Here is a 26,981-nt window from a genome sequence, read left to right as displayed (position 1 = left end):
GTCCCACTTTACCAAACAAACTGTCCCACATTACCTGAACATGGTGTCCGAACGAAAAAGGGTGTCATGTTGTGTTTGAAGCTGTGTAGCTTCTAAAAGAAAATTATATTCCCATTTAATTCAAACATAAAATGTTAATAAGACCTAAAATGATTCAATGAAACATCATTGGAGCAAGTTAATAGTTTTTATATGAGTCTACTGGAGCATCTACCAAAAACTGTCCCACATTACCTGAATTCACCCTATAGCTAAAATACAACAACATCTAAACATCTGGTCTACCTAAAGAAATGCTTTGATGATCGCCATGGTTTCATGACTTTCTCACAATAAAATTAAATGGCACTTTACATGGTGAAAGCACCCTGTATCGACATGGTTTCACTTTCAACTTAGGTAAACAAAGAGCAGATCATTTTTTGAATCACACTTGTGAGTGAAATATGTGATTTCCTCGTTTCACCTCAACGTCACCGAACCTTTATTTTGAAATCCACCGGAAACTAAAACTTTCTGCCACGGAAGCAGCTGATACGTATTGACCAATTAAATCTCCAGTATTTTCGTTGATGGTTATTATTATGCCTGTCTAATGACATGATAAGGACCTAACGTCGACCTGTGCTTTCTGACAACAGCTGCAGGAGCACCGTGTGGGTTTTTACGGTAAAGTAAACCTCAGTTTGTCGTTTTAACCGGACGTTAGATGCGTCGTTTCAGAGACGTTACAATATAGAACGTCTCTGGCTAAACTGTTGCTTAACAACAAGTTTCGACGGCTGCTAAGTTACGCACTTTACCGCACGTTTTATGTCGACTTCACTTCGTTAACTCTGCTGTTTTATTCAGTTGTATTCCTTTCATTTATTTATTTTATCTCAATTTATTCAACTCATTTTTATAATTATTTATATTATGCAAATGTTGTTTCCGGGTGCAACTTGAACGTGTCAGGTAAAACTTTTTTTCAAATCCAGATCACAGTCACTTATTTTAATGTTTTGAGGATTTGCTTCCGCATTTGCTTCTTAACCACAAGTGTGTGTTTGTGTTTGTGCGCTGCAGTAGCTGATAACCTGTTTGCTGTTGTGCTTCCTGCCTCCACAGACAGACATGGCTGTGTTTGAGAACTGCTCTGTGCTGTTGGAGCTGAGAACTTTGCCCTTCAAGGAGAGGAGGAGGCTGAAGTCCGCAGTCACAGAGAATGGAGGAAACATTTCCTTTTTGGTCAATAAACAGGTGAGTGGGTGTGATTCTTCCCCGAAGTAGGAGGCGTCTCTCACTTCAGTTATCACTCTCCAATAAATTTGCAGCTGTGTCATCTAGTGTTACTGTAAAATCAACATGGCTGCCATCTCCTGGTGTTCCTCTGCTATGGTCACACACACTGCAACTCTTCCACTTAATTCAGATTTCTTTCCAGATCTCATTAGATTAATTAAGATGTTCAAATTATCTTTTTAAAGTTCATAGTATTCATATTAGACTCCAATGTGAACTGACCAGGACCCTGATGTGACCTGCATGCACAGAGAAACCAGAAAGTCAGGGCTACAGACTGCCCTTAAATGGGGGCATTTTGCTCCTAAAATTTGAGAAAGCTTCCATCTACTTGCACATGTGCAACGAGTAAATTTGCTGTTGTTTTTGTTGTTTTGTTTTTTAACACTGGCAAAATGTGTTAGGGGCAACTCAAAGAATCTGGTATCTGTCACTACTGCAGGTGGCAGCCCATGTGTGTGAGGATCATGAATGAAACGGAAATGTGAATATTTGCTTTGCTAGTTGATTTATATTATTATTATTATTATTATAGTATTATCATAATTTCTGGTTTCACTCCTAAAATTTTAAGTTAGGGGCCACTGTGCTCCTATAGTTAAAAAAAAAAAAGTTAGTCTGGAGCGTCGAATGTGGCACAGATGATGAGTAGGAGAAGGTGTGATACGACCACAAATCTAGGTCCTAAAACTTCACTGTTTACCTCCATTACTGCTGTCTGCCATGTTTGTTTGTGATTCAAAATAATAATAAAAAAAGTCACAATCAATACGAAAAATTTGACCTGTATGCCACACATTAACTGATTTGAAGATATCAGATTCCACTGTCAGATCTGGGTCAGAGGAGATAAAAATTAGACTTTGGCCTCCTGAATCCCACTTCAACTGAATCCTAACTTCTCATTTCCCATAGTGCTCTCTGATAGTGACCAGCGATGTGTCCAGCCTGAGCTCAAACAGGCTACGCGGCATCCAGAAGTACGAGACTCCTGTGGTCGGGGTGGATTACGTGTACAGCTGTCTGGACAGAGGAGTTCTTCTGCCTGTGGATGAATACAAGCTGGAGACTCCACCTCCCTCTGATTTTATTTTTTCACCCACTCCTCCTCTTCCTCCTCCCACAACCAGGCCAGACCCAACTTCATATCAAGGTATTGTATTAACAGGCAGTAACTGTTAAAGATCATAAAAAAACTCACCAGGTCAAGGGGTCTTTGTCTTAGTCTTTGTCAAAGTTATATTAATTAATCAACACTATTCAATTGATAAAATGTTTGTTCTGCAATAATGAATTTCACATTCATTGTTGGTTTGGAGTAATTAGAGGAATTTACTAATTAGCAAAACTAGCAGGATCTTACCGGTTCCAAAACAAAACAGTGGAAGTGCTGCGATGTTATTTAGTGCAAATCAGACGTTAATTAGCTCCTGGAGCTAGAGGCAGGTGAAAGAAAATGTTGTGTAGAAACGTCAGTGATAAATGTTTACATTCACCAGTTCTCACTTTTGAATAAGATCCTTGTTGGATGATAATGCACTGTAGCTGCAGCAATTAGTTAAATGGCTCCTAACATCTATATCTCTAAATGCCTGTTGTCTTCATGGATCAAACTTTGAAAACAGAATTAATTTTGTGTTGTTTTAAAATGTGCAGTCTTTTCACTGTAGGGTTGGTGCAGGTGGAGGAATGTAAAGAGTCAATCATTCACTGTGTCAGCCAGTTAGACACAATCCTAACAGAGCGAGGCCTCCACCCAGCTCCAGCACAGTGACTCATGATTACACAGCTTACTGATCAATCATCAGGAGTTTTACCCTCTTGTCCTCCTCAGCTCTGATATATAGGTTCTTAAAGACGCTGTATATCTGTCTGTAGGTCGGATAGAGACTGTGTTTGTTCTACAGGTGTGTGCAGTATAAGCACTAAAGACGATCTGAATGTCTTTAGTGCTCATTCAAACCTGCAGCGATATTGCACAATGAGGCGTTTTGTTGTTTGAGTGTGCAGCGATCCATTTGTCGCATTGTTTACACGCTGCTCCGGTTTGAATGCACACCAGCCCCTTGCAGAACCTTTAAGGTGTCTGTTCTCTCCTGTTCACTGTAGCGCCTGAAGCACCGAGGAGTGCGGCTGTTGCTGAGCCTCCCACAGTCCAGGCCGAACCCGCGGCCTCTGTCAGTTTATCTCAGAAGGCAGAGCCGCAGGAGAGCAGCGGAAACGTCCTGGAAAAGTTCAGGTGTGAAAAGCCGTCGCCCTCATGTTAGCCCAGACATGCACAACACCGGCACTGACATTTTAAAGGTTCAGTCCTGTCTTTGTTGTTATTGTTCTAAAACATTTCTTTGATATTTTATGCTGCTTTTCTTGTTGTTTTCACAGTTACACTCCCTCACTGGAAACCTTTTGCTTTATTTCAGCTCTTATTTCATAAAAACGTTACATGTCTCATTTGAGGAGAATCATGGAGCTCACACAGTTTCTGTTTTTGTTTAGTTGTCTCTCTTTTACTACTCCCTCCTCCTTTGGTCTTGTAGGGCTATAGAGCAGGGGGTTTAATATTTTTCAGGACAGTGACCCCCAAACTGATGGAGAGATGGAGCAGGGAGCCCCTGATGTGTATATTGTAATAAAAAAAAAAAAAGAAATATTGTCCAACCCAAAATTTTGCAAACCTGCTGCAGTACCTTATAGACCCCCCTGTTGAAGTCCTCTGCTATAGGACCATCCCTACACCTCCACCCCCATCTTGGGTCGACTGCTCACACTTTGTCACATTTCCAAAAAACACAGATGAAAGACGACTCATCTTTGCTGTTTTGTTGTTGTATATTTTGAATCACACAGAGTTTACACGGAGACTGATTCTGATGTTCCATCGTATCCGGACAATTTTCAAGTGGCCAAGTATTCACTCTTTGAAAAGGTAAAAGTGCAGCTTTTCTAGCTTGTTACTGTTGTTCTCATATTGGCAATGGAATTCCTTTTATTAAAGGAATAGTTCACCAAAAAATGAAATTCATTCATTCATTCACTCATGCTGATGAATACTCCTCAAAGCGCATCTGGAGACCCGGGAGGGGGGTTTGTAGTCCAACGAAAACTTTATATGAGAATAATACCGTCCGACACAAACAGGTCCATAAAACTACACAAAAACCATTTCATATTCCTCCACACTGATTGTCCACTGCTATCCAAGTGTCCTGAAGGGATATAGTCCAGAGTTTACTCGAAACAACGTCATTTAGGACATTTTTACAGCCTAAACAGTCTTGTATTGAATTTCCCTGGGGCGCACTCTTGCGTTCACGCAATGCGCGCGGATGTGACCAGACTTGCCTCAATGACGTTGTTTCGGGTAAACTCTGGACTATATCCCTTCAGGACACTTGGATTGCAGTGGACAAGCAGTGTGGAGGAATATTTCAAGGTTTTTGTGTAGTTTTATGGACCTGTTTGTGTCGGGCACGATGCACGCGTCTGAATAAAATTTTTTGGTGAACTATTCCTTTAATTATTACACAAATTATTACCATACTAACAATCCTCCTATTAATAATATACAGCGTCTCAAGATAAAGAGCCAGACATGGTGTGTGCTGGAGCTGCAGAGTGTCAAAGCAGAGGGAGGACGACAGTACCGCGTGGTCAGGTACTGGAAGAACGATGTCGGAGCCGAGGTTAGAAATCTTGTGATTAGAAACAAATACTCATTTCAGTGTCCGTTGCAAATATTGTTTCAGAGTTTAAATATCTGTCATATCACGGTTGGTAGTTTTACATGCTACTTATCTTTGTGCTGATTGTATGTGTCTGGAATCAGCTGTAACAGTTTTCCTTGGCATGTTGATTACTGTACTGTATGTACAGTAGATATCTGTTTTTCATTCATGTCTGATTTTCAATAGCATTAAAGCATGTTGTAGTTCATTGAAATAGTATAAATCAAGTGAACTGTAAAGTGTCTAGTGAAAGGTATACTATAAACATAAACATAATGACCATACAAGCCTACACTCCTCAGACGGTGAAGGACATGCTGGTGTTTCTGTCCACGTCAGAGGAAGCTCTGGAGGTGTACCAGGCTCTGAGGGACCAAGTCCAGGCTGCAGGTCTGAACCCGAGGAGCAGCATCCCTCCACAGGCCCGAGACCTGGGCTCCACGGCTCTGCAGCAGGTACCACACACACACACACACACTGCACATCACAGTCTCTATAACTACTCACACATTCTGCTGCAGTTTTTGCGCATTTGTATGTTGATGTTTGTTTAAAGCTAAATACAAATCTGTCAAACCATCGTAATACAAAGACTCTACTTTTTATATAAGTTCTGCCCATGTGTTATGTTCTGACAAAAGTATTTCTGCAACGCCACAATTATATCCGTGAAAGGTTTTAAGCCAGCCTTTGTGAGATCCTGATATCTGAAGCCTGAGGCGTCGCTGCTGCTGGACGTGCGGCTGCTGTAGCCGAGGCCAATGAGCCGATGAGGTGATTTACATGTGCTTGGTTTGGCCCGACAGCTGCTTCTGGAAGAGAGGCTGAACACAGCGAGCTTATCACAGGAGGTGGGCGTGTTCGTGGAGATGCTGTGGACCGAGGCCCTGGGCAGCCTTCGCCTCATCCTCACCGTCTCAATCGACAAGCTCAGCCTCAATGATGTAAGGCTTCCTCCACGGGTTGATCGGTAACGTCTCGAACCTGCTCATCATGAATCTCACTGGAGTTGCCCTTGTACTCCGTGTAGGTGACCAGGGCAGAGGGCTTGTTGCTTCAGGCTCAGAAGGTCAGAGAGGACGATTACATCAAAGCGATCTCCCTCTTGGGGGAATTTTACACTCTACTGCCGCACCAGGCGCCTCAGTATAACGCCTCTGCCAAGCTCCTCTCTGAGAAACTGGACCTCTGCCAGGTAACGCTGAACAGACGTACAGTACACACACCTACAACTCATGGCACATGTTAGAATCTGCACAACACTGATCCACTGAAGTGACTGGGTGAAGAAAATCAGATCATCAGAGCTTATTCTCCCACAAACTCAAGAAGCTTCTCATGCTGTCAAGAAATAAAACTGAACTGTGGAGGCTAGTGAGACAGCTGGGTGAACTGCCCTTGAACAAAAAGGTGTTACTCTCCACAGTCACAGTTTTACATGCATCATTTCACATGTGTCACTGTGTGATCAACACCGATAAGTTTAGCTGTTAGATAAGATTCAACTCTGATTTTGTTACATCAACAAATAATCTGAGTTTGAAATAGCATCAAACTAATGCTGTAATTGGCATCGAATGACACTCACTTACATGTTGGACATAAACATAAACAAACATATTAAACACCTATTAGAAGATCGAATGATGTTCCCATCCATAGAGTGTGTTTATTGTCATTGCTTTTCATTTCATTTCATATCTATTCCATTCATGGTTTACATACATTACATACATAACATCATAAATGGAAAGGAGCAGGAACTTGAATAATTAAAACTTCCATCATAATAATATCTCATAAGCTAATTATAAATAATAATTACTTATTTGTTTTAAATAAGTTTAGTGTGTAGCACAAGAACAAACTCTTGACTGTTTGATCACAGATCTACAGAATTAACATTTCTATTGATTTCTGTTTGTCAAAGTTAATCAGAGATGTCTTGAACTTGAGCGAGATGACTCTGAGAAGCCCCGCCCCTTCCAGTCTGGGGAAATACCGCGCTCTCCGGTGCAGCATTGAGACCGTCCCCCCCAGCAGCCCCGAGTTTCAGGCTGTGACTGCTCTGCTGCAGGACAGGTAGCGCGCCGCCTCTCATGTGCTCGTATGTCTGATGTAATTTCACAGTTTCTCGTGGGGAAGATGAACCCATTTGGATCCACACAACCTGTCTCAGATGTAACTGAACACCACCTGGTATTTGTGTCCCTATTTAAAGGGATACTTCACCCAAAATCAATAATTCACCAATTTTCTACTCGTCGTCATGCCAAGGAAGGGTTTGGAGAACTTTCAGAGTCATCAAAACGCTTTAGGAATTCCAGGGGGGGTCCGGCTGGCAACGGATTTTCATATAATGGAGGCGGATAAAGCTCACTTTTGAATGGTCCAAAACACACACTATGAAACATCCAGATACCTTGTCTGTACTGACCAAAGTGTCCTGAAGCCGCCACATGAAAAAGTTTGCTTGTTCATTTCTTCATAGTAAACCATTGGATGTATGATGTAAACACGGAAGAACATCTCACAGCAAATCTCACACAGCCACTGACTCCTTCATTGGCGTGACGGTGAGAAGAAAATTGGTGAATTATTGATTTTTGGTGAAGTATCCCTTTAAGGCTGTTCGGTGTCACAAATTTACTAGAGTCACCCATCATTTAGACTTACTCTCCTGCTTTAGAGCAGCTCTGCTTGTGGTTTTATATATTTCTTTACATCCACCCTGCAGTTCTTTGATCGGTGATGCTTTCTCTGCTTCTCCTTTCTCTTCCATTTCAACCAAACCTACAATCTTAAACCTCAAGTTAGAACAGACAGAACAAACCCAGGAAATGCATTTCAGTCTCAGTCAACGTTTTTTTCTGTGCAGGCAGTCGTGTCCATACACACTATGATAAATGAACTGTGTATTTGCAGCAAGGTGCAGATCCAACAGGTTCTGCATGTGAGCAGAGGTGTGGAGCTTCAGACATTCAAGAGTGAGATTGGGAACATTAAGCCACTCCTCCATTCCTCCAGCCCCGGCAACTTCGTAGGAATCCTGTCTCGGTGAGATCACACATACACACACACACACAGTGTGGACACTGTGTGGACTGAAACCTGAAACAAAATCATGATGAAATGTGAAGACTCAGTAGTGACCCTAACACAATGTCAGACATACTCGAACTGCTGCAATGAAAACACAATCCTGCACCTTTGTGTCTGTTGTCATTCATCTCATTCTGTTGTAAAAATGGACCTGTTTCCCTTCTGCCTTCTCACACGCTGAAGAACAACCTCTCATTTTATCTAATTGAGCGTCCTGAGATCCAGCTTCTCTGTCAGGGTGAAATGTGTTGTTCCCAGATGATCCCAGGTGTTGCTGCACAGAAACCAGTGGAATTAAAATTTCCAGAGATGAAAAAGTTCTTTTTTTCTTTTTCTAAACTTTGCCTTTTGAATTTCAAAAGCCATGCTACCTGCAGTGTGGGAATGCACCACCAGAGGAACATCACATATTCTTTTGGTTTATCTTTTGAAGGAAAAAGACGTTTGATGAAGTGAAGTTTTCCCCCAACATTGTTCCTACAGAGTTTGTGGATCAATAAAGTTCAAGCAGAGACTCTCCAGTGCTGTTTGGAGACGAGGCTGTGTGAAGAGACTGAATGTGGTGGCATTGTTAGAGCTCGCCTCCTGCTTCATGTAGTACTTCTTTTCAAAACATAAACATCATTTAAACAATGGTTATGTCCCCTCCCCACTCACTTGGAAATTACACAGTGATATAATAACCGTGCAGGTCTACATTTTAAAGGTTCCTTTTTGTATAAAGGTAGATGTCCATGTGTAGTGTGATTATAAAGCAGCTCTAGGTTCTATAGTAATACTGTGAAAGTATCAAAGCCTCACATAGGGCCCTTAAAAACATATATTTCTTGAACATTTATTTTCTAACCCTGATTTTTACTCTCACGTCAGTGGTCTGCTGTTGCCTCGTGTTGGAGTGGAGCATCATGGGATTGAGAGAACAGACATGGGTAAACTGGGCAGTGGAATCTACTTCACCGATGCGTTTAGGTTAGTGCTGTTTTAGCAGACAACACCATGCTACACCGACATAAGAACCTAACAAAAACTTGTTCTTAATTTATCCACTTGATCAAAGTAAGAGCAAAACATGCTAAATAAACATGGAACGTCTTTTTACAAAAAGCCCCTCTCTCATCCTCCATGCCCTCCCCCTCGACAGCACCAGTCTGAAATACTCCAAGTGCAGCGTGACCGACGGCTCTCGGCTGCTGTTGGTGTGCGACGTGGCGTTGGGAAGCTGCAAGGACGTCCACAAAAAGGACTTCACGCTCACCGAAGCCCCTGAGGGACACCACAGTGTGCACGGAGTCCGCTGCTGCCCTAACACTCACTCTGAGTTTGAGGTAGAGTTTGTGTGTGTGTGTGATAAATAGATTAATGGGTAGACCTCTAAATGAACTGTCCCAAATCTGATTTCATCCCTAATATCGGACACAGATTAGCTGTGACAAGCTTTTTTAATTTGCTGAGTTCCAGTTCATTAAAGCTAATATTTGTGAAAATTGTCTTGTCTTGTTTGTAAATTTCCTCTGGCAGCAAAGGGTCATCGTCAGATTGTGGTCGCACCATGAACATCACATTTGACTTAACCTCCTTCAGCCTGAACACATCTATACTGTCTGTTACTGTGTGGACTTGTGTGTGTGACATGTGTGACTCTGCCTGTGCTCCAGGATGATGAGTATGTGGTGTACAGTCCTGACCAAGTCAAACTGAAGTACGTGGTTCGGTTCAGCATGGAGGGAGACAAGCTGAGGGATTTCAGTCCGACCATCAACACCTCCGCCGAGCCGTGTCCACCTCCCTCTGATCTGGGTGAGTGCTCAACTGCTCCTGAGGCTTTTCTGAAACATGAAGATGTCATAGTTTGTTTTTTTAGTTTTTATGATTGAGATTAAATCTTTAACTTCAGTTCCTTACCTTTAATCTTTTTTTTTTTTTAACCAAATAGCTGAATATACAGTTCTCCATTGTACTCGGCTTAACTGTAAATACTGTAATATTAAATCCACTGAGCAGAACTAGTAACTGTGAGAGTGTTGAGGAAGCAATAGAGACAAAATTCTTCTTGTTTTGAGTCTTGCAGTGCTGATGTTTTGTTTTGGCAGTGAGAACCACTTCAGTAAACCAGTTCCTGGTTTTATTTCATTAAATACTTGGTTTTACATGTATTTAAATTTACTGCCATTATGTTCATGTAACTTCAGTCTGATATTTTTTCTCATGTCCCGTGTTGTCGTGACCCAGCAGCCAGCCTGGATTTGGATGAGGGGGATGAAAAGGTTAAAAACCCTCTGGAAGACGTGACGGCGGGACTGTTGGACAGCTCAGGCCAGCAGCTCCCCCTGCAGGCCGTCCATGTGAAGTGTAAACTGATGGATCTGCTCTCACAGGTTGGGTTTTCTTTTTTTTTTTCTAGATTCATTTTGATAACAGCCCTGTGAACTGAGGGATGGATATAAAACCTTACCAGAATTTGTCTTCTCTTTCCCCTGCAGGTCATCATTTTCCAGAAATACACCAACACGAGCTCTGTGCCCATCGAGGCAAAGTATGTCTTCCCTCTGGATGACTCTGCAGCCGTGTGTGGATTTGAGGCTTTCATCAATGGGAAACATGTGGTGGGAAAGGTAACTCACCTTTTTTAAATCTCCAGTTGAGCTATTTCTTTATTGCCTAATGTCTTCATCATTATTTATTTGCTGATAAAAAGGAACGTGAAAAAGTTCAGTGCAGTTTGCATCTGTTTTATCTCACTGGCTGTACCATAGATAACAACACTAACACTGATCTCTAAACTAAATCATCAATTATCAGAGTCATAAATATGATAAATCAGAGAAAAGAGAAGTCACATTTCTCAGAGACGCAAAACAAACAGGAACTTAAAATAGATAATTCAGTACACTTCTCCAAAAATGTAAACAAACAGAATATTAGTACTTTTTCAATCCGTCATTGTATTATACTATCTATGACTGACGGATTAATCGTATTTTCATCATCATCGTGATATGAACATGTGCCATGAATACATTGCAAAAGGTTGCCTAAAATGCAATGATTAAGGAGAGAAGGAAAGAGAGGGTTAAATTTACTTTCTGTTTAAATGATTGATTATTCATGCTCAATTTCTCAGTAAAAGTATGCTCCATTTTTTTTCTATTGTTCTATTCAGTGTTGCAGGGTACCTATTAAAGCAGAACTCAGGAACTGCATGGTTAATATGCTCACTTAAATATCTGCTTATTTGTTTTTCTTGCAATCACAATTTGTTTATTTTGATTTGCTTATTTTTGTTTTGGCATCTTCTCCTGGGCCTTGTCTAGCTGCTGTATTTATGTGGAGTTGTAATTTCTATTACACAATGAGGTGCTGTGTCAAACCAAAGACCGAAATAAACTAAACTGAAAACAAGTCATATCTTCATTGCAACATTGAACAGTGTCATCACACTCATATTCTGTAGGCCTATATTATACCATGCATTAAATCCATGCACTGTTGCATCACAAAGGATGTAAGCAGCATGAAGGGGAATCATGAAAACCAGTTTAACCCTGTGTCTATGTCGGTGTGTCTGTGTGTGTCTGTGTTTCTATGTGTGTGTCTATGTGGTTCTCAGGTGAAGGAGAAGGAGAAGGCTCGTAAGGAGTACAAGCGAGCTATAGAGCAAGGTCATGGAGCGTACCTCATGGACCAGGATGCTCCTGTAAGTCACCTGAACACATAATTTAATTTATTTAATGCATTTTTCATTCATATTTTTAGTAACTATTTTTTTCTTTCATGCTGACTTGCAGGACGTGTTCACCATCAGCGTGGGCAACCTGCCGCCCGGCGCCACCGTCCTCATCAAAGTGACCTACGTGTCTGAGCTGGTGGTCAGGGACGGGGGGATTCTCTTCTCCCTGCCTGGCAGCGTGGCCCCGTGGCAGGAGAGTGCAGCGCTCAACCAGACCACACAGGTGAGGAGAACCTGGACCGACTCAGACAGAACCCTTGCTGTGGCCCAATTTGAATACTTCCACACTTAAACCAAGTATTTTGAGTGTGAGTGCGTCTCAATTGACAAATATATCAAAATGTTCCGGTAAGTGCACAACAACAGTATTCAATTTGAGACAACACTAACCATCGAAATTTGTGCACAACAGAAGTAAGTAGTATACTACATGACAGTGTGCTCATGGAAATATTCAAATGAAGACACAGCGCCTGTCTCCAAGTGTCAGATTGTTGTACTCATTATTTTTTACACAGTGTCACACATAAGAATGTAATTTTTTTAGGCAATCAGCTGCTATTTTTCATTTATGTAAATACTGTTCATTTATTTATTTTTAAATGTTGATATTTGCATTTAAAGCTTAAATGAAAACATGAGATATCAGTCTATAGGGTCTGTCCTTTCCTTGGCATCAACAGTCTATTTTGTTTTTGAGCAGTTATATACTGAGTTTTGGGTTGATGTGATTCCTGCGTCACTGATTTAATGTGGCAGTATAAAGGAAGTATGTGGACGTTAGCTTTTATTTCATAGTACATGAGCGGCTCCACACTGCTAGTTCAATGATTGTCAGTTTTTTTTATCTGTGTGTTTCTGTTGCTTTAAAGGTCACCGTGGAGAAAGTGTGTGTGACTGATGAGTCGGCGAGTACGAGGTGCGCTACAGCAGGTTTTCGTAACTTCTGACCCCATCTTTTGTAACGACTCATGATTATTTGTTACTGATTAGGTCAAACTTGTCGGACGATGGTTTTCTTTCTGATTTATTTTCTGTGATCTGCACTTGGAGGCTGCGTCTGATGAGTTGTTTCTTTCCCTCAGAGAGTTCACGCTGGACATGTCGATCGAGATGCCCAATGAAATCACCAAACTGCAGTGCATCACTCACAAAGTCAAGATGAAGGTAACGTGGTGGTGATGATGATGATGATGATGATGATGATGATGATGATGATGATGATGATGATGATGATGATGATGATGATAATGATAATGATGATGATACACTTTCTTACATGGATGTCAGATATCTCCTCTGTCTCTCACTTGAAAGTCAACACGATTTAATATTAGTTTCACTATGGTTTGTTTCTTGTTTCGCAATTTGGAAATAAAACAAAAATGAAATGAAAATATTAACATTCATAATAAATCAAGAGAACAGGCTCCATGGAAATTCTGCAGTTTTCATATAAAGACACTTTGTACAACCTTCTTCAATAATATGTGTTTGATCTCAGGTTGTTTTTTCTTTTCTCAGTCTCTCTCTCTCTCTGTGTTTGTGATCCCATAGAAAACAGACTGCAAGGCAGTAGTGAGTGTAGTGCAGGGAGAGGTCATGGGTGCAGAAGGTTTCCAGCTGTCAATCACTCTGTCTGACGTCCACCTGCCCAGGATGTGGGTGGAGAAACACCCTGAAATTGACAGCCAGGTCAGTCCTCCTCCTCTCTCTCTATCGCACACAGTCACATCTTGTTCTTCTTAGATTTTAATCCACTCCTCTCTCCTCTAGGCCTGCATGTTGGTTTTCTACCCAGACTTTGACGTCAACTCCGGCTCAGCGGACGATGAAGTCGTCCTCTTGCTGGACACGTCTGAGTCCATGAGGGGAGAGTCTCTGCACATGGCCCAGAGAGTCGCCCTCCAGGTCCTCAGAGCCCTCGGCCGCAGCCTCAGAGTCAACGTCGTTTCATTTGGCACAGGTCGGTTTTGTCCTTCTAAATTCCTATGCACATTGTGATAAAACTTAAAAGAGACAAAAGACAAGATAGGACTACAGCTCTCTCTATTAAAGTGGAAGCTAAGGTTGGAGGTGACAGTCAATGGTATTAATTTGACTGCATGAAATTAAAAAGATGAACAGATATGAGAAATTAAATTACTTTTACAGAGAACAAGTGCCCGACACAGTGAGTGAATAAAGGAACTGAACACTCTCTTCTTAAGCGGGAGCAACAAAAACTGTTCGCTGTGTGAAGTCGACATGTTTTCCATCATTTCCCTCTGTGTTTCCCTGCTCAGATCACACAGAAGCCTTTCTGACAGCACAGCCGCTCACTGAGGCTCGTCAGAGTGCAGAGAAATTCATCAAGGTGAGTTAATGACCGGCAGATTATTTCATCGTGTGGTTGGTGCTGGAGCGCACTGTTCTGAGGAACACTGAGCGCTTACGTGAGAGGATTATGTTTTCATTTTGTCTTTACGTCCTTCACATTCATTTAAACCCGATGGCTGATGGAACTCTTCAAGGAAATTTCTTCAAACATTCACTGGGATTCACTTTACTTCACTTTTATGACTACATTTGGTTCATATTGTTTGACTCATTTTGGCAAATTGGCCCATTGCCATAATCGCTTTAGTCATAGCAGTAGGTTCATTACCTTTAATTGTCGGTGCAAGCTATTTTTAGATCAGCGGAGCAGAGCCGTGAGCTGCTCAGAGCTACGCTACGGAGGCTCATGGGATTTCTTGGTTTTCCTCATCAAACTCATCAAATACACAATCCAACAACTCCAAAACGCTCTGGTGGACAAGTTGTGACCTGCACATTCACCACGCTGTGAGATAATAATGTTACGAGACAGAGTTGTTTTTGAGACAAATGCAGAGACTGCTTGATGAAAAACTGTCCCTGACAGGTACACGCATCAGCGGTTTTGCATGAATTTCCCTCTAAAACAACTCTGTCTGGTGACGTTCTGTTATTATCTCATAGCGTGGTGAATGTGCAGGTCACAACTTGTCCACCAGAGCGTTTTGGAGTTGTTGGATTGTGTATTTGATGAGTTTGATGAGGGAAACCAAGAAATCCCATCAGCCTCTATATCGTAGCTCTGAGCAGCTCCTGGCTCTGCTCCGCCGTTCTGAAAACAGCTTGCACCGACAATTAAAGCTAACGAACCTACTGCTATGACTATAGGGATTGTGGCAATGGACCAGTTTGCCAAAATGTTGAACTATCCCTTCAAACACAAAGACACAACTCCTATTAATGTACATGTAAGTAGGCAATAGTGGCAGTGTGAAATGTAGTTTCTCAGACTGTCCTCTGCTCCTCTCAGCGTCCCTCTCCAGTAGGAGGCAGCACTGAGCTGTGGCGGCCCCTGCGGGCCCTCAGCCTCCTGCCTCCGTCCCGCGGCACCAGGAACCTGCTGCTGCTGTCGGACGGCCACATCCTGAACGCTGAGCTCACCCTGCGGCTGCTCAGAGACAACGCTCAGCACAGCCGCCTCTTCACCTGTGGCTTCAGGTCTGGGTGGTGTCAGGGATCATGGGGAGGGGGGTTATATGATATAAAGATACAGGCTTTAGAAAGTTGTGTCTAGGGATGTCACGATTATACGTTAAATAATCACGGTGATCACATGATTATTATGCATTAATTAATTTCACAACAATATGAATGTGTAAAATCAAATATAATCAGAATGTAATTACATCACTATTTGTTTACACAACATATTTCAAATATCTATATATGACTAATTATTAATGCCCCAGTGGAAGTGTTTGAAATATTCAGGTTTTAAATTCTCATCTATACCAAATGTTTACGTTTATTTTAGTCGTTTTTTGTTTTGTTGTTTTTTTTTAAATAGAAATGACACGCTAACATTTAAATTCCTACCAATTCAATGTTACGTTAGTTAAATGGACCAGTATCTGAGCATTTACTTTTATTTTGGCGCACATCTGCTGATATTCCGACATAATTTTTTTTAGGAAGTGAGGGTATTTAGGAATCTTTGCGGTTATTTAATTGTGGCGTTTAATACATCCCTAGTTGTGTCTTGACGTTTGTGTTTCTATCCCTCAGCCCGACAGCCAATCGGCACATGCTCAGAGCTCTGGCCCAGGCAGGAGGCGGAGCCTACGAGTTCTTCGACACAAAAACCAAACACAACTGGGCAGAGAAGGTGAGATGGGATGACAGATGATCAAACAGTGTGATCTGATTTTATGTTTTTGCTTTTAATTACTGTGTGAAGCAGCAGGAATAAAACTGTGTCCTCACTCGTGTGATTATCCACTCAAAACTTGACTAAATTTCCCCAGAGGTTTCTTTCTAACCTGGATGAATTTCTAATGCAATGAGCCATGAGGTGTGACCATTATCCTCACACGTAATGAAATAACCACTGTTGATTGATGTGTTATGGCCACAGGTGGCATGTCAGGTGAAGCGTATTGCATCTCCTGGCTGCAGTTCAGTGTCTGTGAAGTGGCAGCAGTTCAACCCAGCAGCACCCACTCCGGTTCAGGCCCCCAAGCAGCTCCACGCTCTGTTCAATGACTGTCACACTCTGGTTTACGGCTTCGTGCCGCACTGCACCCAGGTACGCGCTGTATACACGGGACTGTCTCTACATCTAATATTAGAAACAAGTTAAAACTTCCTGTGATTGTTTCCCAGACCTCAGTGTGACGTCTGTAGTTCCTTTTCTATAGCCAATTGTGAAAAGTATGACATGCAGCAAAGTCATCATGTTTAAAAACCAACAGATCTTTGTGTGTTTCCTTCATGCGTGATGATTGTTTCACACAGGCCACCCTCCTGGGAAACCTGAACGGGCAGGAACTTAAAACCATGGTGTCGACCAGTGAGCTGCAGAAGACCAGAGGCACAGTGAGTCCACACAACGATCACCCTCTACACTACGACAGCTGGTCCATCAGATCCACCCGCCCACACAGCAGCTACGCCGGTTATATAGCAGTTGTAAAAATGTGTTTTACATAAAATAAAATACCAAAATGTCAGCAGTTCTGAACATTAAAGGGGAACTATGCAAGTCTGGTCGCGTTTCCGCTGTTTTGCTAACCCTCCTCCCAGCCATGTGCATTTCTTTACAACAAAGCCTGCGAAAAATCAATAAATGGAGCGGTGGATAACGTTATTTATTACACAGCTCTCTTATTGGTCCATCGCTGCGTTCTACAGTCTGTTATTTCTGTTTAATGAACGTCGTCAAGTATAACAGACTGTTGCTAGGGACGCCACTCTGATCAGAGGAGCACAGAAAAAAGAAACTATGCAGGATACAGTATTTACCTTGTGTTACATTTTTGGTTGAGTTTGGCGGCGCCTATGGACCAAAGTGGTACTGTTTTACCTGAAGGAAGACCCCATTTCCCATGAGCACCAGCACATAGCGTTGTAAACACCCTGATCTCGCGGTCGCGTGCAGTTGGATTGGAAATTAACAGAAGACGGGTCCAAACTACGTTTCTGTTTCCTTGAAACAGATAAATAAAATGTTATGTTGGATAATTTACAGTAAACACACGTACACAACGCGGCAGGAAGGTGCTGCATTGCCTGAATATTACTTGCAAGAATGTAGGCGTTCGCATCGACTTCCGTCTTTTTAACGCATGGGGAAAGGGGGAAGTGATGTAGTTACTATTTTAGAAATGATAATGTGTTTCATTCCTCCATTACTTAAAAAAGTAATCAGATTAATAGAGTAATCGGAGAAAGCGTTTCTAAATGACATGTAACACTGAACAACAGTTTCTTCCCATCAATCAAACCCCCCAAAAAACAAGATTTGCTGTAAAGAGGTGAAACTTTGTCGCATCACAACTTGTTGATGGTTTTGTCGTGACCATAAAGATGATGATGAAGTGATGATTAGGCTATTATGTGTGTTTTCAGTTTCTTCACAAGCTCGCAGCTCGGGCCCTGATCAGGGATTATGAGGACGGGAACCTGGATACCGATGAGGCCGAACACGAGGTGTGTGTGTGTGTGTGACTGAGGTTTAAAACAGCCCACCTTGGTGTAGCCGTCCATTCTGAGCTCCACCTGCTGACGTGGATTTTTGTTTTTCCAGGGGATGAAGGCGGAGCTGAAGTCCTTCATCATCGACCTGAGCAAAGAGTTCTCCATCCTGTCTCAGTTCACCAGCTTCGTCGCCATCGAGGAACGGGTTTGTGAAGTCGTTTGCCTTTTTTTCCACATTCGACTCCTTGTATTCACCTCTGGCAGCTGTCCGTCACGGCCACCTTCACCCCTGTCACTCTCAAGTTTCATCACATCACGTTGTGCAGTTTTCCAACCAAACCGAACCCTTCCACCTTGTTTCAGGACTCGGAGCAACCGGAGGACGGTTTCACTGACATCCCCAAGCTGATCGCAGAGGAAGACGTCGACTTCCTCCCCTACGTGGGCTGGACCTCGGAGGAAGAATTGGAGGAAGAATTGGAGGAAGAATCGGAGGAAGAATTTGAGGAAACATACGACGACATACCAGGCGTCATATACGATCATGATGAGATGGTACAGGCACTGTGTGTGGTGTATTCACAGAGAAACAGCAAAGTAATTTGTTGGGATTTTCTAACTCTGTATTTTTCTCTGTTGTAGCTGGATTACGAATTCTGTGATGATGACGATGTGTATGATGGGTCTCCAGAACTTTTGGTAAGTCCCTTCATGCAGTGACTACTAACTGCTCTGACTTGCTGCTGAACTTCTGAGCTTCCCTGTGATTGTCATCCCCAGACAAGATATTGATAATATTCACTGAATTCCTCCTCCTCCACAAAAATGGCTTTAATTCCAAGGCCGGACTTTAAAGGGTAATTGCTGTTTTTTACAATCTGGACCTTATTTCTAGCATAAAATGTCATTTACTCACCCAGATAACTTTGGTGTCATTACAAGTCGACGAAATTAGATCCAGCTGAGAGACGCCTATAGCCGTATAATGTGAGTCTACAGGGCAGCGGAACGCAGCCTCTAAATAACACATTATCTGCTGCGAAACTCCTTCATTTCACCAATATTTTGTTATGATAAGCTAATGCTATTCTCCTCTGAGTCCGGGGTTAGCTGTTATCAACATCCGGGGTCTGTAGGTTGACCTACTGACCTCTGACCTGGATGATGTCATCTCTGAACGCCGTGTGACGCGGCTTGTTGCTACCGCTAATGCTACAGTTTGTTTCTGCGTGTTTCTGACTCAACCTGGACTCACTAAAGCTCCAGCTAGTTGCGCTAAAAATGGACCCGAATGCCGAAGTGGAATGATTATTATCAGAATGAGCCGGGCAGAGCTCAGAGATGATATCATCCTCTTTTTTTTTTTCCTTTTTGACTCTGGTTCTCAGTGGCAATTGTTACATTGAAATGAGTAGGCTACTTGACATCCTGAAAACCTGCCTGATCAGTTTTGGAGACGTGTGCGCCTCTCGCTGCTGACCACTGTGTCAGCTGTGCGTCCGCTGAGCCGACGTTAGACCAGTCAGAGCTGGTGAGCTTTCAGCCCATCACGGTGCAGACACATGAGTGCACAGAATTTTTTCCTTTTTTTCTGGCACGTTTCATTCATTCATTCATTCATTCATTCATTCTTTTCTTATCTGTATTACAAAGTTTTAAGTTGTTATTTATCTGAATACATTTTAAGTTTAAATGAGATGCTTATTTTTTCATTTCTGCCTTATTTTTAGTATATTTTCAAGTTATAAAAGTTTGGGTATAATGTCTCTGTGGTGGACACATTTTATTTATTTTGGTGAATTGCTTCCCGCAAAAAAAGGGTCCTATGTTCCCCACTATGTATTGTGACCGGGGAATATAGGACCCTTTTTGGGAAAAACGGGAAACAAGGGGAACATAATCCCATTGTTTTGTTCTGATGTGGCTAACTGTGCCCGCTAACTAGCCGAGTGTTCTGACACCCGAACCGAACCGTTTCACCTTGTTTCAGGACTCGGAACAAGCTGAGTACTGTTTCACGAAAGACTTGGTCCCCTACGAGGCAGCAGAAGGCGATTTTTTGCTGGTACAGACACAGTGTGTGACGTATTCACAGAGAAACAGCAAAGTCACTTTTCTAACTCTGCATTTTTCTCTGTTGTCAGTTTGATTCCACCAAGGTGCATACTGTTGGAGACTTTCTTGGAGACCTTCCTTTGTCAACTGCTCCTGCTGCTGCTGCTCCTCCTCCTCCTCCTCCTACAGGCTCTTCCGCACTTTTCGGCTCTGCCTTCCCTCCACCTCCACCTCCACCTCCACCCGGCGGAGATATCATAGTTGCTGGAACCGTAGCTGACTCATTTAACCTTGATGGCATGCCAGGTCCTCGCCGAATGGCCCTGTGTGCAGACTCCATCGTCAGGAAGAGCCTAGCTTCGAGCCAACCTGCTCCTCCACCTCCACCTCCACCCACGGGGTTTGGTTACCCTGGCACCATCAGTCCCTACATGAAAACCAAGTTTATATGTCTGGCCCCGTCAGCCGGTGATCTTGACGCCAATGTCATAGCAGACTTTCATCACTCATCTCTACCACCTGTACCTACACCCATGGGCAGTTCTCCTGCAGCACCTCCTCCAACCCTGGAGGGATTTCCTTGGTCTGGTGCTGCTAATAGACGACTTTCAAGATGCAAACGCGCTATGGATGTCTCAGACGGAGAAATGGAGGACCAGCAAAATAGTTTCGTAACCACGAGCAGCCGAGCTTTGAGCAAACCTGCTCGTCCACCTCCACTTCCACGCAAGTGGTCTGGTTACACCGGCTCAACCATCCCGCCCTCTCCACCTTCGACCATGAAGTTTCCTCCTGAACAACAAACTCGCATGGGCGTTTATCCCTCATCTTTACCACCTGTACCTACACTCATGGGCAGTTATCCTGCAGCACCTCCTCCACCCCTGGAGGGACTTTCTATTGCTGCTGGACGACGTTCGAGACGCACTAAGGGTGTCTCAGAAATAGTAGATTCTATTCTGATTTCAGCTTCTAGTATTAGTCCTCGATCCGGCATTCTTTGTGATGCTGACACAAGTGACAGAAGAGTAGCATCATCTGTGCCGGCGAGAATGGAGGACCTGGAAAAGAGTTTCTCAGATTCAGTGCAATTGATGTTCGACGGAGCTCCGGCCGGATCACTATACGGAGAAAGACGGCAAAAAACTTCAGCCTATTTTACATCTGATGATGCTGATAATGCTGATGATGTTCTTCAAGAATTAATGAGTAAATCTGCTGCCCTTGAACTGTCAGTGCAGGACTTGTCTCTGCCTAAAGCAAAGTCCCGGAAAAGAAGAGCTAATAACTATTCTGTGCAGAAACGTGATTGTTCGGTGCCAGACAGGGGTTGGAGTGGATATGCAGACAAAGAATCTGAAGAGCCTGGATTGTTCTCTGCGTAAGTCTAGAAGCTGTTATTGTTTATACTTTTATATGAAGGAAGACTCAGCATTAGTGTGAGGTCAGATTTCTGCATGATGTCACACTGCACTATTCACTGTGTGTGTTTGCATGTGTGTGTCTCAGTCTCAGGATGAAGCCAGCAGTTGCGACCGTCGGCAGAGAAGCACTGAAGCTCAAATGGACAAAGATCTTCCAGATGCAGCATCAAGTGAGACATTGAATCGTTTTTACCGGCTCGTCTTCTGATGCCTCGCTCACACACACATGGAACACATGAAACCTTGACTAAGATTGATCAGATCTGATGATCGGTGTATTTGTTGATACGTATAGTTCACTAGTCCGCTACACTACTTAACACTAACACCATTTGTCAACAGACTCAGTGAACTACAGTGGCTTTAGTGATGTATTTTTCCTGCATTTACTTTGCATCAGTTTTAGCAGAATTATTTACTTCAGACTGTGTTGATGTGAAAGGCAAGGTGTGATTAAAAAAAATAAATGAAGTCAGACTAACAGAATAGTGGATAAAGTCAGTCATTTTGAATTTAGATTTCTGTAAAAATGAGATCAGCTGATTGACACTTGGTCTGTGGATTTGGCACAAAGTGACTCATCAGGGTCAATGATGTGATGCAACCCAGTGTCAAGTGGTGTAAACAGCATTTTTCTTTCTTTCTCATAGACAGGAAAAGAATCTGGACTCAAATGTGTGTGTAATTTGTTACATTATATTGTTATTGTTACAAAATATGGCCCAGAAATTCCCCAGAAAACACTTTGCTTTCCAAAACTCCTTGTTGTGCCTTTAATATTTTCAGAAGAAAGTATGCATATTACAAGTTCATTTAGATCCACTGTAGGAGGATAAAATATTTAATATTTATCATTCTTTTGTGGTTACACCATTTGACATTTTCAGGTCATTCAGTCTTTTGTTAAAAATTGGTTCAAATGACATAAAAACAACATGAACAGAAAACAACATTTTAGCAGATCAGTTACTTTAAAACATTATTTTAAGATATTTCTGATTGGCTAATTTTGCCAGCCCTTATTTGTCACTGACCCATATATCATGTGAACGTATTCTTTGGGTTCTGCAGTAGATTAGATCCGTACCTGCTTTAATCCATTTTTGTTTCAGTGACGTTTTCTCACCACGTTGTATGTGAAATGACACAGTGTGTTATTTGTCTGTTGCAGGACGGCTACTGGGAGTTCACCACTGAACTGGGTGAAGCCATTCATTTCTACACCCACGTCTTCGCCAACTGTTATCTGGACAACAAGGGCATCAACTCTCTAGGTGAGAACGGTCAGAACCGGTTTCAGATAACAGATCTCTGCCTCAGATCATTCACACCAATCACTTACAAGTAATTAAAAGTATTGAAGGTTCTCAAATAAGTTTCCCAAACATGTGAACATGTATTTAAATAACATCAGGTTGCTCTGTCTCTTTCATTATAACACGGAGGAGTTGAATTCTGATGTGAACTGATACACTTCTTATGCTTTTAGAAAAACTGTTAATGTTTTTGGAGTTTTAAGACGTTGGTGAATGATGTCATGGTTTATTAGCGGGTTCGATTCCCAGTGAGTAATATCTCAGTGTGTCCGGTCCTTATGGGGGGAACTTCTGTGTAAAAAGTGTGAAATAATGAAAACATCTCCCTCCTGTAACCTGTGTGTGTGTGTTTAGGTGTGAATGCCCGTGCAAACATCCTGAGGCTGGTGGCGACTCTCCTGGTTCTGCAGCTGATGAGGTTGGAGGAGCTGGAGGAGGGGAAACTGCTCCGCACCCTCTTCTGTCTGGACGATTCCTCTCAGCCCAGGTCTAAAAACAGAAACCACACACACAGACACAGCAATGCTAAAATATTCACCTTTATTTACATTATACTTATAATTAGAGCCACAACAATTAATCGATGAATCGAACAATAATCGAATATTAAATTAATTGCCAACTATTTTGAAAATTGAATAATCGGTTTGAGTAGTTTTTGAAGAAAAAAGTCAAAATTCTGTGATTTCAGCTTCTTAAATGTGAATATTTCTGGTTTCTTTGTTCCTTTATGACAATAACCTGAGTATGTCTTTGGTTTGTGGACAAAACAAGACATTTGAGGACGTCATCTTGTGGTTTGAGAAAGACTGATTGACAATTTTCACATTTTTGAACACTTTAGATTAATCGTTGAAATAATAGACAGATTAATCGATCATGAAAATAACTGTTAGCTGCAGCCCTACTTATAATTATCTACTATATAAACATATTTTAAAGTATCGTACCAACATGTCACCTGGCTCTAAGCGGCTGCGTCTCTTGGTTTTTGTCTCAGGCCTGAGCGGTGGGAGCAGGTGCAGAAGGCGGTGCAGTGGGTGCGCTGGGCTGACAGGGAGTACCCGTGTGTCTGCACCCGGCTGGAGTTCGGTTTCAGCTGGGAGTCGGCCACCCGGCAGCTGCTGGGCTACGAAAGCCTGCCCCCCTTCTCTCCACTCAGGGGTCTGGACCTGCAGATAGATAGATAGATACTTTATTAATCCCAGTAGGGGACTGAGCTGTCCACAGCAGGAGATGAGATTCTTTTCGACTACGTAGATATGCATGTGTCTTCTCTGTGCCTTATTCGGAGCGCTTCGAACTTCGTCTGTCAGTGTGTTTACAAGAATTATTGTATCATGTCATATCTTACCTTACCTTATCTTATCTTAAACAATCAGATCATATCAGCTGCCAAAAGTCTGTTTTCCACTCATTGAGGAAATTGTTCAAGAGAAACTGTTTTAAAATACAACAGTGACACAGTATACAAAACTGAATATTTCATAATTCAAAACAGCAGCTTGTCAAAATCTCTAAGAACTCTGATTTTAATGTGACGCCTGGTTTCTATGAGAAACCTTTGAATGTATGTACTGGTACAGTTTTTGCTTTAAAAGTGCTGTACAGATGAGCTTCACTTGCCTCACTGACACTGCTGCGTTTCTCCCTTTTACTGCATGTTAGAAGTAAATATACATAATCACAGTAACATAATATCCTGATGCCTGTACAGTGGATGATATTGTGGGGACCCAGAAAGGAATTGGCTTGTCTGGGAAGAAAAAAAGTAAGAGAAATGACTGAAAAGTGTTGTTTGTTTGTTAATGATCAGCAGAGTGCAACACTGTGTTTTTATGATTGACTGTAAGAATCAGTGCTTCGGACATCAAGCAGTGTAAAATGTGCCTTCATTGAATGTCACGCCTGTTCCTCACTATAGTGATAGTCCAGACTGTGTGTGTGTGTGTGGTGCGCATTTCAGATCGTGAACACAATTAAAATCTTTAAATGTTTGTAAAGCACCCTTACATCTCTCTCTTTACCGTCATGTGAAACATCTGTTTACTGCAGCTGCTGGATTGATGCGCCGCTCAGTGATTTGATGTCTTTCTATTTTACTTTTGATTTAATTGGCACAAAGTGGCCTCATGAGATTCAACTCAGCTCTAAACACCGGCCTCTCGCCATCCTGTAACTGCAGAGATGTTTCACTGTGAAAGTAAGAAAACTAAGGACGAGAGAATGACACAAATCCAAATCTAAAATTACATTATTAAATCCCTAAATAAATGCAAAATAAATCATTAAAAAAAAGTCGACTGTTTGTCTACATTTATTTATTCACTCTAGCATATGTACTATATGAAATTAAGACATGAAAACAGGAAGGTAGAAATAAATAAATAGCTCTATAGTTGAAATGCACAGATAAACAGATTTCTTTTTACCAAAAGTAATATATTTTACATCAATTTCCCTTTTTATTTTGGTATTATTTTATACTTAAGTAATTTTTGTCCTTTGTACACAACAGTACACCGAGGTTATAGCATCTCCCCCCGTTTCTAAGCTGAACACTTGACCAGTCTCTGGATGTCACTCAGGTGTCAAACTAAACAATTTCTTTTTTTCTCTCATTATTTTTCCAACACAGACCAAGTTTGAGTTATGCTGGAAAATGTAATGTCACTTTAAATTAGCTGCATGTCAAATTAAGCAATGTAGATAAGAGAAATGAAAAGGGGTAGGCCTATGACTAATGCCCTGATTTTATTTTATAAATGGGTATGATTATTGTAATTCAAAAATATTCTATGTATTTATTTGCAAAAAAAAAAAAAAAGATTACTAATACTCCGATACCTACTAATTTCACATCTATCTTGATAATGCTGGACAAATCACTTCGTTAGTACTTGGAAAACTGCCTTACTGTAAAGGCTTTTACTCTGAAAGGAAGTTCACTAGAGTGGAAGCGGTCTCATTGTAAGTCGCTGTGACTTGACAGAGTCAGTCAGAGTGTGAGTCTCTTCCTGGTTCAGCGCAAACACCAATTTCCAGTTATCCACATGAGCTGCTCTATTTCTCACACAGCTGCAGGGCCATGCTCCCTCCTCTGGATGAACAGCTGCACTGCAAACAAAGACTGTACATGCACCATTAGTTATTCAGGTTAATTACTTTCGGTTGTGACAAAGCTGCAGACCACTTCTGTGTGTGGTCTCGTGAGCAGGTATGTTCTTGTCATTTGAACTAAAAAAAAAAAAAACTCATGTTCTAGGCCACACATTTGAGCCTAGCCAGATACAGTGGATAAATACTTAAACACACTGCAGGGAAATTGAAAACGGGTCATAAAATGTGTCAAATTTGATTCAGTGAAAGTTGCATAATGTTTTATTTTCATTGGAATTTTTCATAAAGTGCATTTTACCCCAAAGATTTGAATTTGTGTTAAGAAGAATTAAAAATATGACTCATTTTAAAACATGTGTTCGTAATTAGTCAAAGCACAAATGTTTCATTTGATCTCATTTTTGTTTTCCCATCATAAAAGAAACGCAAACAAACTGATTAAATTACAGCTCTATTGAATGAAAGCTTCAAATCGAAACATTGAAAGAATATAACTGCATGGGTCTTTATTATATCATTCATCAAATAGTGAATAACTTCTGCCACAAGTGTTTTTCCTAAGACCATAATCTGTATAAACTTATATAAAACATTTAATTTAATCATTTTCAATTCATATTATTCCAAAGATCACTTTTACACATCCTGATGGAAATTTATTTGAGGAGGAAGAAGAAGTATAAGAACAAAGTATTATTAGAATCGGTGCAGAGCCAACAGAAAGTTTTCATACAAAACTCTGCCTCTTTCATATTCACCACAGAGCCAGTTGGTTATTATATTCTTACGTTCCCTTGTGATAATTTTGCATTTCAACGAGTTTTGTGTTACCTCACAATAAATATTGCGTTACCTCAGTCTGTGTTTTGTTTTCCTTCACGATATTTCGTTACGTTGCATTATCAGGCAGCTGCATCCTGAGTCTCCGTCCATTTATTCATATTAAGTAGCCTGATATTTATGAGAGCCACCGCTGTCTGCGATCAGAGCATGAGCCAACTCATCTGTGAGTCTGTGTTGTGTGTGTGTGTTTGTGTGTGTCTGGTGTGCCATCTCTGGTATAACTAACCTAACTCCAGCTCCTCCGCCGACTGCTCTGCTGCAGAGGCCGATGGAGACAGGCTGCAGCTGTGATCGCCACTGCAGAGCCGTGTCGCTGTCATGGCTCTGCTTTGGCTGCTGTGATTGTGACTGTGGCACATTTACTTCCTGGTGAGTCTGACACAAACTACAT

General features: G+C 41.7%; 1 protein-coding gene across 3 annotated transcripts; it reads left to right on the top strand.

Moving 5' to 3' along the window:
- The first annotated feature begins 547 nt into the window (after positions 1-547).
- LOC311004912 (protein mono-ADP-ribosyltransferase PARP4-like) lies at positions 548-24,907 on the top strand. Of its 3 annotated transcripts, none has more exons than XM_083997124.1 (37): positions 548-669; positions 1,111-1,242; positions 2,200-2,437; positions 3,394-3,523; positions 4,132-4,210; positions 4,854-4,967; positions 5,312-5,464; positions 5,816-5,953; positions 6,040-6,204; positions 6,940-7,091; positions 7,935-8,066; positions 8,982-9,080; positions 9,253-9,436; positions 9,767-9,908; positions 10,344-10,486; positions 10,592-10,723; positions 11,719-11,805; positions 11,897-12,061; positions 12,711-12,757; positions 12,924-13,005; positions 13,396-13,533; positions 13,615-13,804; positions 14,124-14,194; positions 15,167-15,354; positions 15,922-16,021; positions 16,271-16,441; positions 16,651-16,731; positions 17,764-17,844; positions 17,942-18,037; positions 18,196-18,387; positions 18,475-18,531; positions 19,823-19,897; positions 19,977-21,268; positions 21,397-21,481; positions 22,483-22,585; positions 22,982-23,114; positions 23,628-24,907. In XM_083997124.1, exons 2-37 carry the CDS (start codon positions 1,117-1,119, stop codon positions 23,815-23,817), a joined length of 5,751 nt encoding a protein of 1,916 aa, XP_083853250.1. In that variant the 5' UTR covers positions 548-669; positions 1,111-1,116; the 3' UTR covers positions 23,818-24,907. The 3 variants fall into 3 exon arrangements, with proteins under 3 accessions (XP_083853250.1, XP_083853249.1, XP_083853251.1); XM_083997123.1 differs by having other exon boundaries at positions 10,341-10,486; XM_083997125.1 differs by lacking the exon at positions 19,823-19,897 and having other exon boundaries at positions 10,341-10,486.
- Positions 24,908-26,981: the final 2,074 nt, after the last annotated feature.

Source organism: Trachurus trachurus (assembly GCF_905171665.1).
Source record: "Trachurus trachurus genome assembly, chromosome: 21".
NCBI classification, from domain to species: Eukaryota; Metazoa; Chordata; class Actinopteri; order Carangiformes; family Carangidae; genus Trachurus; species Trachurus trachurus.
This window is presented reverse-complemented; position numbering and strand designations above follow the sequence as displayed.